Genomic DNA, 12,704 nt, shown 5'->3' with positions numbered 1-12,704 from the left:
ATTACCATATCAACTTGTACAATAGATAATAATGGGAGGGATTAAACAAACCTGCATAGCCTTGACTTGCACCTTGACATCTCGCAGCAAAATCTAAAGCTTCCCGAACAGTTAGCTCTGCAATATGATTATCTGTTTGGCTAATGTACGCAGCAGTTCTTTGCACACAAAATTCATCTAGTTCATATCCGTTATATGTAACGCTGCCACTTTTCTGGGGATAAAACCAGAGAGGAGTTGAGTCAATATTAACAAGTTGAGGACTCTTGTATCTAGTAGGGACTATCTATACTATCTATATATCCTTCTAGAGTTGGAAAAGTGGAAATACCCCGAAGTTACTTCTAGAGGTAACCAGTAGGACTCTTGTATCTATATATCCTTACTTCTAGAGTTTTCATTAGATGTGAAATGCCCCCAAGTTAGAATTGGAAAAGAGGAAATGGCAAATATGTTATTTTATATTTTCATTTAGTGTTTATTTACAAATGGAAAGTAACTTTATGTTCGGTAGTTGAAAAATAAGCCATGGTAAAAATGTTATTTTATATTTTCATTTAATGCTTAATAGGAGAAAGACCAAAAAGTACCTATTCATGAAATGCACCATTTTCAACCAAATCATAAAAGTTTCTTTCTAAAGCTAAGGAGAATTGAAAGTTGAAATCAAATTGTGATCATCTTTTTTCTTGTAACTGAAAAAATTATTCTTGTATTTGAATCAATGGGTAAAAGATTTAAGCATACCCTGACTTTTACAAATACACTTAAGTATACCTTGTGCGCTGACCCTACTAAATAGTTATTAAAATGTTAAAAACCATTAACATGTGACGTCTTGTGGCCTATTTAATTTTTTAAAATCCTTGCCTTACCCCTATATGCCCCTATTAATAACTGATAGCATGTGTAAATCAAAATAGGTTGGAGTAGGGATGGTTTTGTAAATTCTAGATTCTACATGCCTTCCTATACCTCCTAACCTGTACCTTCACCAAAATCTATTAGAGTTGAATTTTAAGAATCCAAACCTTCCCTCCACATAAAAATGCAAAGTCCTTTATGCATTTGAGGGTGAGGTGGGTTAGGTCTAAAATCCACATCTAATTTTCTATTATTTCTTATTATATATAAATAATAAACAAGTAAAATAGCATGAACAAATATCAAAAGTTTCAATTATTTGATTAAACATGTAAAAAAAAACACCTAGTTAAAAAAAAAAGAACCAAGCTATTGAGTTTTGTTGGGAAGTCACAAGGGAGGATGAAACGGTTTCATTTGAACTTTGAAGTTTGAATTCATCTGCCTCTGCTCCCATTTTCAATGTGATCCTGTTCTACCTAGCTTTTCACAACCAGAAAACTGAGACTCGCTCAGCTTCCACAAGATTCCAAAGGGTCAGTTGATTTAATGCATTATGCATGCAGGGTTCGACCATGATAAAACTTGTAATGAAACAATATGTATAATAAAAGTGGTAATTAATCAGATGGTTATTTATCAAATTCAACCCGGATGGCGTTAGCGGAATAAACAAGACATAAGAAACTAATAATGTGGAGTAAGTGAGATCGGATTAGCTGAAATTCAGTAACTGTAGCGGGCTGTGGAACCAATGATAACAATCCACCTGTCCCCACAACTGGTTCCACATCCCACACTGCCATTGCGTTTGCTAATCCAAATTATGAACAAGTACCACTTGAAGAGTTCACATATGTGCCTCACAAAGGGGCCCCATAATGCCCTAGAGTACATTCCCACCTTGTACTGGGAATATCTTCCGAAATGAGACATTACTGGGAGATATTCCCAATATAAGGTGGGGATGTGCTGTGACATTGTGGGGCGCCCCCTTGTGGGGCGCAAATGTGAATTCCCACTTGAAGCACTAACATTAATATTTTGCTCAATAATTAATTAATGAGAAGAGAGAGAGAGCCAGAAAATAAGTCAATTGGGGTAAACTCGGCATAGTAACCGAATTGAAATGTCAAGATAATTCTCCGTGCAACCGATCGAGTTTTGATTCAGCTGCCCTAACATTATTGTCCCATTTTACACGCAAAGTTGGAGCTAGAGAACCATGAGGCAAGAGTTGAGCCTAGAAACAGGACTTCTCACAAACACAAATTTCATGCATGTGACAAGATAGTGAAGAAGTGTACTAACCTTTAACCTGGGATCGAGTTTCCCAGCAAGAGCTAAAAGCAATGTAGTTTTCCCTGAACCAGGAGGCCCCAAAAGCAGTGTCATCCTACATAGACATGATCACCATTAATACTCGAGAATGTCTTGCGACTGACCAATTATAAAGCACAGTAAGAGAGTAGGAGATCGGGAGTCTGTTTTGCTGGCAGTCGCAAGAAGTGTAAGCTCCACCCAAAGTATTCACGTAAAAAAAAACGATCCTTTGATTACGTGTCTTGATTAACGGAATGTCATGGCTGTACTACGGACTCTATAACCAATAATGACAATCCATCTCAGTTATAAAACGTATATGTTCCAAAGCCACCACTCTGGCTGTTGGGGGAAAAACAGCCTACACTTGAGAAGTTTTGGGAATGCCATGTTATCATGAGAGTGGGGTAAAACAGTAGTTGCTCTTATTTTCTTTTGATGAAATAGTTAGACGTGGGTGTGAAGACTCCAGATCTTCTGCCTATGAGAATTCTGTCCATACCTACTCACAATACACTACCCCCCCCCCCCCCATTGAATTGGGAACATCTTCCCCTGCGTAATACTATGCAGAGGATTAGATGTTATCCATGTATGGCTGAGATAAACGTGGACAGAATTGTGGTGTGAATGGGTTCACATCTCCAGCATTACAAATACATGAGCACTTTGATAAATATTCTGACAATTAAGGATGGAGACAAGGAAATTTTTTGAGGGGCCAAAACCTAAAATTCATTTGAAGGGAAGGGGGATAAATATGGATGGGCCTATAGGGGGGCCAATCACCGGAGTGGAGAATGGGGTAGGGGGGAATTAATTTACATAGAATACTGTATAAAAGTGAGAATTTTTGGATCATAAGGGGGCCACGGCTCCTCCAGTCCCCCCTAACTGCGCCCCTACTAACAACTGTATCAAAAGATATTTTTTATCTTTTTTAAGGAATCGGGATTTGCTCCCCATATAATGCACCTTACAGTCCCATCCCACCGTGTATTGGGAACATCTCCCATGAATAACAATACAAAATATGGAAGATGTTCCCCATGTGAGGCTGAGAAATGTTGTAAGGTTGGTGTGAGGAGCAGATTCAGGCTCTTTTCAATGATAGATTGAGAGTATTTTAAGGGACAGGGTCAAAAAAATTTTCTAAGTACTTACTCAATGTATGCCTACCTGGTCCGGAGTGTCAATCTTTCACTTTGCATGCATGGCAAATCTGGAGAACTTGATGGGCTGTATTAGGGGCTGTATAACCAATGATAACACCACAAGACTCATAAATTCATTAAGGCTGAACTTGGCATTCCTTATTTTAAGGACTTGACTCCTTTTTGCTGTTAAAATGCCCCTATGAACTGAACACTTCATTTTTAATTATAAAAAAGATATATGTCCTTAAAATAAAATAAAGAATGCCAAATGTAAGCTAAATTTTATATGACTCACAACACAACTCAATCTCCCACTATGGCTGAAGTGTGTCATTATTATTGGCTACATTGTCATAAACAAGGGGGGGAGCAAAGTATATTGGTGGGGGTCCTTCCCCCCCAGCCCCTCTCCCCACCATAAAAAAAAAAGACCATAAAAAGTCCCACTAAAATGTTTAGGATCATTGTGTAACACTCCTCCAAGCCTTAAAATTAAAAAATCTTATATAAAATAATCTACAATAGACCCAAACCTTTTCTGTTCGACCTCTCTTCAAACCCTAACTCATTTACTCCCTATCTGATCATTTCCACGCACTGCTTGTCTCTCTCCTTTCTTCTCTTGTTGGGAATAGCACAGCAATATAGAATTCGGATTCAGTATTCATTCTCACAGCCACAAGTATGAAGAAATTCTCAATACACGAATACAAGTGGCTTTGAGGATGGTGTGAACACAGTTGTGTGTGGACTGAATCCAATCTCAGCAACATGCTAATCACTCTCCTTCGAAATAGGTGGTAACAGACTAAATGCGCATCTCCCGTGGAACAATCCAACTAAGGTACCAACTGAGCTGAGCCACCGCTCAGTTGGTTCTCCTTTCTCTTGCTAGTGCGTTTTCACACTGAACCGCCACAAAGGCCCTGTGCCTTTCAGTGTGAAACAAGTCAATAACCGTTTCACCGCAACCCGTCGGAGGTGGTGGGTGTTGAGGCATCTATGTTCTAACAAACTGTGGGACCAAATCATGCCTCAGTCTCCCTTGGTAGGAAATAGGAATACACCACGCCACGTGCAACTGAAGCAATCATTGCTTGACACGTGGACAGCGAACATGCTACATGCGACTTTGGTGGCGTGTTTGCCACGTGTATATAAATCTGGGGACGTCAACATGCATGGTAATGGTCGAAAAAAAAGTAAAGTTGGAAGAGGAAGTAGGAACTCCAAAGGTGGGATTTATTTACCTTCCTGGCTTCACAAAACCACTGACGTTATCTAGGATGTTCAGTTTGTGTCTTTTGGGACGGGATATCCTCAAACTAGTAAGAACTTTCTGCAAAGCAGAGAAAATCTCTGTCTCGTTACTGAGAATTAACAGAAAACAAAGTTTGATTAAAAGAAGAAAGGAATGTAAGTGCGCCACGATGCATACCTCGAATGCGTCACGTGAGTAATTCAGCAGAGTAGGCAACGCCCTTGTTCCGGTTTTCACGTCGGCCGAAATGTGCAGATTCTCGAACCTCACTTCGACTTTAGGGACCTCCAATCCTACCCTGTCTCTCAGAATTAAGTACAGAAAATGTTAGATTTATGAAATGAATTGAATCAGAAGCTAATCGGTTCAGGCCGGTTGGTTCACTCCAGATCTCTCTAGTTCTCAGAATTCAGAAAAGAAAAGTTTCACGTCCAAAGAGAAGAGAAAAGGTACGTATAATTCAAATTTTCGATAAATTAAAGACAAACGAAAACGTGTAGACGAATGAAGACTGATTATCTGTTGCATTAATAATCTCATTAGCGATCTGGAGTTTTACCACGGAAATCCAATGAAAAAATAGAGACGTCATCAACGGTTGATAGTTGATGGCGAAAGAAGAAAATGAGATCCGAGAGAAAACACAGATGCGATATAATCAAACATCTGCACCAGGTACGATACCTATCGAGACGTTCTTTAACGGCCGACAAGAGCTTGTAATTATCTTGCTCTTCTGTCGCAAAAGCCCTGTGGAGGACGAGTTGACGACCGAGACGATCGAGTTTTCTGACGTCGATCGTCTGCGCCCGTTCTCCTTTATCAGATTCGGAAGCAGACCGCTTTAAGATGGCGACATTCGTTCTTTTCCGAGATGGCAATCTCGCGATCGCGGCCCAGATAAGTTCCTCCTCGTCTTTGGCAAGCGATTCATCGTTCGAAGGCCGAACAAATGAGTCGTTTCTGGCTTCTAATTCGATCTCGAAGTATTCACTTCCATTAGAGTAGGCCGCCATGAGACCTCTGTCCCGACTCCCGACTCTGATCTCTCCCTGTCTCGGTAAAACTCTATGATTCGGAAAACCAGAGAGCAGGTTTTGTTAATAGACTCCGCTCTCCAACAAAGTAGCTCGCTGACCGCGAATTTGAAGAAAAAATAAAATTACGGAATCCCCCCGCACTTTCACGTGAAATGACCTTAATTGTCCTGGAACACTTGTCGAAGACGAAACACCTTCGATCATTAGCGTCGTCGCTTTGTTTAACAGACTCCCCGACAAAGTAGCGATTATACCGCGAATTTTGAAGAAAAAGAAAATTACGTAATTCCCCTGCGTTTTTTAGTGAAATGACCTTGGTTGTCATTGAGCACCTGTAGCTATCGAGGATGAGACGAATCCGGATTGGATCCCCAAATAACACTCGTGGTGAAAGGTGTCTGGCTCCCAACAGCATTGCATCCATGCATCGGGAATATTTCATAATGAAGAAAAGGAAATATTTCCAATGCACGACTGCAAAGGCTGGTGGTCCCGGTTGTTGGGACCCTGTGTTGTACTTTGTCTTAACTCAAAAAAAAAGGTGCACTGATGTGGGGCACGCGTGGAATTAGGATTTGCTAGTCACGGTGCGTTTTACATCGACCTCACAGTCATATTTCACCGTGTAGGATTAGGATCATCTCCCATGAGTAATAAATATTACGATGGGAGATGTTCTCGTGTATGGCTGGGACATAAGGTAGGGGTGATCATGGGTTGGGCATGGGCTGGGTTTTGCATTTATGATAAGGGTTATAGTTTAGGCCTGGGCCCGGCCTGGTCTAGGGTTTTGGGCCTAAAACATAAGCCCTATTCCAAGTCTATACGGGTATGGGCCGGGCCGAGCCTGATTTTGGGCCAATGTCACTCATATATAAAACATTATATATCTATAATATTTTATATTAAATGACATAGCATGTATATAAACTTATTTTATATATTATATAATATAAAAGATTATATATAATATAAATTATACATATCATGTTATAATATTTGTATATAAAATATATAATATAATGTAAAATAACATGTATACATATGTATATATTATACACAAAATGTGTAAGTTTAAATATATGCGGCTCGGGTTAGGCCCGGGCCAGGCTTGAAGTATTAAGCCCAATCCCAGCCCTAAAATTTGTGGATCTAATGTGGGCTCGGGCCCGGGCTGGGCCTGAACACAAAACCTAGGCCCAAGCCCGGAATTTTTGGACTAGGAGCCTAGCCCTAAAATTTGTGGGTCTAATGTAGGCCCGGGTTAGGCCTGAACACAAAACCTAGGCCCAAGCCCGAAATTTCTAGACTAGGCTTGTGGGGGCCGGGCTGAAATGATCACCCCTAACATAAGGGTGTCAATAGACAGACCGGTTTTGGATTGGACCCCGTCCAGTCCAAAATCAATTTGGACGGATTGGACAGACCAACAAGACATATTGGATTGGGCCAATCTGATCCAAAATATTTATTAGATTGGACTGGACCTGGTTCATCCATAACAAATTTATATAGGATTGGATTGGATTGGATTAAGCCAATATGTGGTCCATTGATATAAGATAAGAATATATGTGTTAATGGACCGGGTTTGGGATGAAACCAATCTAAATCAAAATGAAATTGAATAGATTGCACGGTCCAGACATGACCGGTCCAAATTGGTCCAAAACATTCATTGGATTGAATTGGACCTGATCCATTTATAATGGACTCACATTGGACTAGATCAGATTGGACCAAATCCATCCAATTGACCCCCTACTGGGACATGTTGTGAGGTTAGTGTAAGGAGCATTGTGTGAGGACTAGATCTGAACTCAGCACATGTGGGGTGCAATATGTAGGAGAGCCAATGAATCATATCAACACCTTATACCACCACCACCGTGACAGGATATGCTCCTCACAGATGGGCGCCTCACAGGCACATCCACCATGCATTGGGAACATCTCTCGTGAATATTCACTAATAACTAGGGGAGGTGTTCCCAATGCATGGTAGGATGTGCGTGTGAGGCACTAGTGAGGCACCAGGTGTGAGGAGCAGATCCGATCCGGTCTCACCACCACCACCACCACTATATCATCATCGTTGCAATCACTTTAGGTCTCGTTTGGCATTGTTCCTGGAGAAATTCATGTTCCAAAACAAGAATGAAATTTCTAGTTCCTAGGGAATAGACCTGTTGACGGGCAGGGTCAGGCTTTGCCTTTATATTAACAGAAAATGTTTAGGCCCGAGCCCAAGCCCAGCCTAGGTCTTGAGCCCGAGCCTGGCCTGACTATAAAGCCCGAAGCCCGGGGCCGACTAGAAATTTGGAAAAAAAAAGATTTTTCCTTTTTAATTCAATTAAAAGGTGTTTTATTTATAATAAAAGACCTCAAAACCTAAAAGAATAATGAAAAGTCTCATTACTACTTGAAAAAAGAGAAGAAAAATATTATATATATATATGCTTTTTTATTATATAAAATATATTTTTATTAATATAATACATTATCAAGTCGGGCTTTTTTGAGAAAGCCCGAGCCCGAGCTGAAAAAAAAGTTGGGTCCAATATTTTAGGCCCGAGCTCGAGCCCACGAGCTTGAAATCTTCTCCAAGCCCGACTTAGATCGGGTCGGGCTGGGTCGGCCCATCGGGCTACCCGGCCCATGAACAAGTCTACTAGGGAATAACAATAATGTTTGGCAATTTGTTCCTTAGGCTCAGTTTGGAAGGAGTATAAATGCAAATATGTAGAGTGCAAAACCTTATATTTTGTATTATTTTTGATGTATTTGTACTATACATATTTACATTTATACTCTTTCCAAACTGAGCCTTAAGAGCAAGCTTCTATTATAAAGAAACTAAAACAATGTTTGGATACGTTATTGAATCTTAAGATTAGTTTTTCAAATCCATACACATACAAAGTGATGGAGGGTAATTTGGCCGACCAATCACGAAGAAACACGAGGCGAATCCGAACCATTTGATGACACTTCAGTGCCACATGGGACAGGTCAAGTGGAGCCAGGACGGCCTAGATCGACCCACCTAGCTTACATCCCAACCTGAGATTGACTAGCAGGCCGCTCCATGATAGACCTAGGTCCAAGCCCAGCCTAGGTCTTGAGCCTGAGCCCGGCCTGACTATAAAGCCCGAAGCCCGACTAGAAATTTGGAAAAAAAAAAAGATTTTTCCTTTTTAATTCAATTAAAAGGTGTTTTATTTATAATAAAAGACCTCAAAACCTAAAAGAATAATGAAAAGTCTCATTACTACTTGAAAAAGAGAAGAAAAATATTATATATATATATATATGTGTTTTTTATTATATAAAATATATTTTTATTAATATAATACATTATCAAGTCGGGCTCGAGCTCGGGTCGGGCTTTTTTGAGAAAGCCCGAGCCCGACCTGAAAAAAAAGTTGGGTCCAATATTTTAGGCCCGAGCTCGAGCCCACGAGCATGAAATCTTGTCCAAGCCCGACTTAGATCGGGCTGGGCCGGGTAGCCCGATGGGTCGGCCCATCGGGCTACCCGGCCCATGAACAAGTCTACTAGGGAATAACAATAATGTTTGGCAATTTGTTCCTTAGGCTCAGTTTGGAAGGAGTATAAATGCAAATATGTAGAGTGCAAAACCTATATTTTGTATTATTTTTTATGTATTTGTACTATACATATTTACATTTATACTCTTTCCAAACTGAGCCTTAAGAGCAAGCTTCTATTATAAAGAAACTGAAACAATGTTTGGATACGTTATTGAATCTTAAGATTAGTTTTTCAAATCCATACACATACAAAGTGATGGAGGGTAATTTGGCCGACCAATCACGAAGAAACACGAGGCGATTCCGAACCATTTGATGACACTTCAGTGCCACATGGGACAAGTCAAGTGGAGCCAGGATGGCCTAGATCGACCCACCTAGCTTACATCCCAACCTGAGATTGACTAGCAGGCCGCTCCATGATAGAGTAGCATATATCACCTCAGGAGAGCAAGCCAATGACCTTGGAGGCCAGCTTGACCTCCTTGACCAAGGCAGCCAAAGACTTGAGTAGCTAGCTAACTTCTAGGGTACTGACCTACCGACCTACGTGGTAGGTTGTCCTTATCCAAAGTGGTGCCTATCGGTTCCAAGTCAGGTGATAAGTGCAACCTACTCTCTCAAGCCATTCTCTACTATCAAATACTCTTTTCACTAACTTAAGCATCGGAGTGCCAGCCCGGATTCATCACATCGAGTACTCTGATCTTCTAATCTTCTTGTAGTTCGGTGGACCAACCTCATCAGCTCGTTTGTTTGAATTGTCCTACATCGGGGAGTTTGGCGATTTCAAGTAGCATCACAAAGCATTGTTCAATCCTCAAACATAAAAGTAATAAAAAGAGAACCACACATAAATATTGTCTTCCATTGTCCATCATTTGATGGTTATTTTTTCTTTCTAGTAGGTTTTTAACGAAATGAAAAAAAAAAAAAATCAGTGGTGATGGGGTTTTAACTTAGACTAACACAGTTTTAAATCACTAAGAACACGCAGAGCTGGTATATGACTATAGGAACTGATGAATACTTAGAATAACATGAAGAAACGGTTGCAATAAATGATCACAATAAGTAATGGGCTCTTACTTGTTATTTTAGTGCCACTGTAGTTGTTTTGTTTCTCTATTGTTTTTCTCTTTTCTTTCTTCTAGGATAGCTTGCATTCTTTAGTTTGGGTTGTTTTTTTCTCTCTTGTACGTTGTCCTACTTTTCTATGTTCTTTTTTTGCTTATCTTGTTCATTGTTTCTCCCCTGTCTTGTTTTACTACTAGCAAGGACCCCTATGATGCACAGGATTTATCAAGCGAAAGCTAAATAATAGAAAATGATCATTTATTAAAATACCCTTATAATTTTATGGATTTACTAAATTCTACCCTATAGTTAGTATTTTACTAAAACACCACTTAAAATTTGCAATGGATTTAATCAATCTTCCATTAGATGATAGTGTTGACCTTAATATTCATTTAAATAAATTTAATAAAAAAATAAAAATAAAAATACCATTTTTGCCCTTAATAAGACATGGGCAACAACTCTATTGGTTATATTTGGTCAATTTTATTTTATGTACAAAAAAGTATTATGGGTATTTTTGGAATAAAAAATCATGGGCCTAATGGAAAAACAAACACTCCTTAATGAAAGGTTGATTAAGTAAATAAATTATAAAATATATGGGATATTTTAGTAAAATGAAACTATAAGGTAGGTTTAAGTAAATATGTAAAACTATAAGGTGTGTTCTATTAAATGACCTTAATAGAAACACATAAGAGTATACAATTGTTTTATATTTTCAACTTTTTAAATAATTAATATTTTATTTATTACTTTTAATAATTTTCTATAATACAAAAATTACAATAATTAATTTCAATTAGGTTTATTCATCAAACTGATGAAACCGACCAACCCAATCAGCTCAACCCGAGTTGGTTGGTTTTCTAGTATTTTAGGTCAACTTTGGTTAAAAAATTTCCCAATTCAACCAAGTTGGATCAGTTTTATTTGGTCATTTGTAAACCGACCAAAATCGAACGACCTAACCATGGATATATATATTAATATTTTATATTTTAAATATAATTTTTAATATGAAAAAGTGGAAAATTTCCCATATTTTTTAGTCTAAAATGTTTTATATCATAAATCTATTTTTTAAATTTACTTTTTAATAATTGCATAGTAATTTCTAAAATTAAATTTAATTTTTAAGTTAAAATATTTTACATCGGATGGCCAAACCAAAAAATCGACCCAAACCGTTACAAGTTGAGTGGGTCGGTTTTAACAAATGGTTAGTCGATTCAGTTGACCAACTTCCCAACCTGACCAAGTCAATTTGATTGCCCAAATAGCCTATGACCAAACCGAACCAAGTCATGAACACTCATAATTTCAGCTAAATTAATAGTTTCATTTCTAATAAATAACAATAGTCTAATCTCCAATCATTATTGAAAATTTATAGCGAAAATACACAATTATTGAAAATACATTGATAATGAAAAAATACAACAATTATAATAATTACAAAAATACAATAAGTACTAAAAATATATTAGGTTAATCAATAAATAGTATAATCTCAAATAATATTTTAATCTCTAATAAATATTAATCAATAAGTTATAACAAAAATACAATAAGTACAACAAATTAAATTTAAAAATTTCAATAATAGTAGTTTAATCTCTAATAATTATTGAAAGTTTTAATAAACAACAAAACAAAATAAGTTTATACATAATCATTGAAAATACATTTACCACAGAAAAACAATAAATAATTACTGAAATACAATAAATATTAATTTTATTATATATAATTATATAATAAGTACAGATTAAGAGTTTAGAATTATTACTAATACATATTAATTTTTTGAAAGTTATTTTCTCGAATTATTACTTGATATAAGTGAAATTAGTTATTTACAATATTATGTAAAAATATTAAATTATTATTAACTTCAATATTATGTTATAATTATTTTTCTACTTTTCGAAATTTCTGAAATTTATTACATAATTTATTTGTTTTAACTATTTAAAATATAGTTGTTAAATATTTTGCTATTTAAAATATTTAGTTATTTAAATACTTAAACAATATGTAAAATATTAAAATTTTAATTATTTATTGAACTTAATTATCCAAAAAATCATAATTTATACTATTATTACATAATATCATTATTAATTTTGTAATATATTAAATTATTTTTAATTTCAATATTATGTTATAATTATTTTCTACTTTGAAGAATTTTTTTAAATTTATTACATAATTTTGTTATTTTAACAATTTAAAATCTAGTTATGATAAATATTTAGTTATTTAAATATTGAAATAATCTATAAGTATTTAAAATTTGTTGTTATTTGAATTTTATTTATTTAAAGCTATTATATATTACTAAATATTTGAAAAACATTTAAATTTATAATATGGAAAAACATAATTTAAATTGTTAGTACATAATTTTGTGATATAT

At 36.6% G+C, this 12,704-nt stretch overlaps 1 protein-coding gene across 1 annotated transcript in view; it reads right to left on the bottom strand.

Annotated features, from left to right (window-relative positions):
• LOC104595019 (ABC transporter G family member 31-like) overlaps positions 1 to 5,724 on the bottom strand; it is a 73,545-nt gene extending 67,821 nt beyond the window's left edge. Inside the window, exons 1-5 of the mRNA XM_088897743.1 lie at positions 5,290 to 5,724; positions 4,783 to 4,903; positions 4,595 to 4,683; positions 2,176 to 2,260; positions 52 to 214 (exon numbers count right to left, since the gene is read on the bottom strand). Of these exons, the coding sequence (XP_088753869.1) occupies positions 52 to 214; positions 2,176 to 2,260; positions 4,595 to 4,683; positions 4,783 to 4,903; positions 5,290 to 5,621 (790 nt within the window). The 5' untranslated portion in view covers positions 5,622 to 5,724. The remainder of the gene's footprint in view (positions 1 to 51; positions 215 to 2,175; positions 2,261 to 4,594; positions 4,684 to 4,782; positions 4,904 to 5,289) is intronic.
• Positions 5,725 to 12,704: the final 6,980 nt, after the last annotated feature.

The sequence above is a fragment of the Nelumbo nucifera genome, chromosome 2 (assembly GCF_055504915.1).
Source record: "Nelumbo nucifera cultivar China Antique chromosome 2, China Antique-T2T, whole genome shotgun sequence".
Classification (NCBI taxonomy): domain Eukaryota; kingdom Viridiplantae; phylum Streptophyta; class Magnoliopsida; order Proteales; family Nelumbonaceae; genus Nelumbo; species Nelumbo nucifera.
Note: the sequence above shows the minus strand (reverse complement) of the source record. Positions and strands in the feature narration are given on the sequence as shown.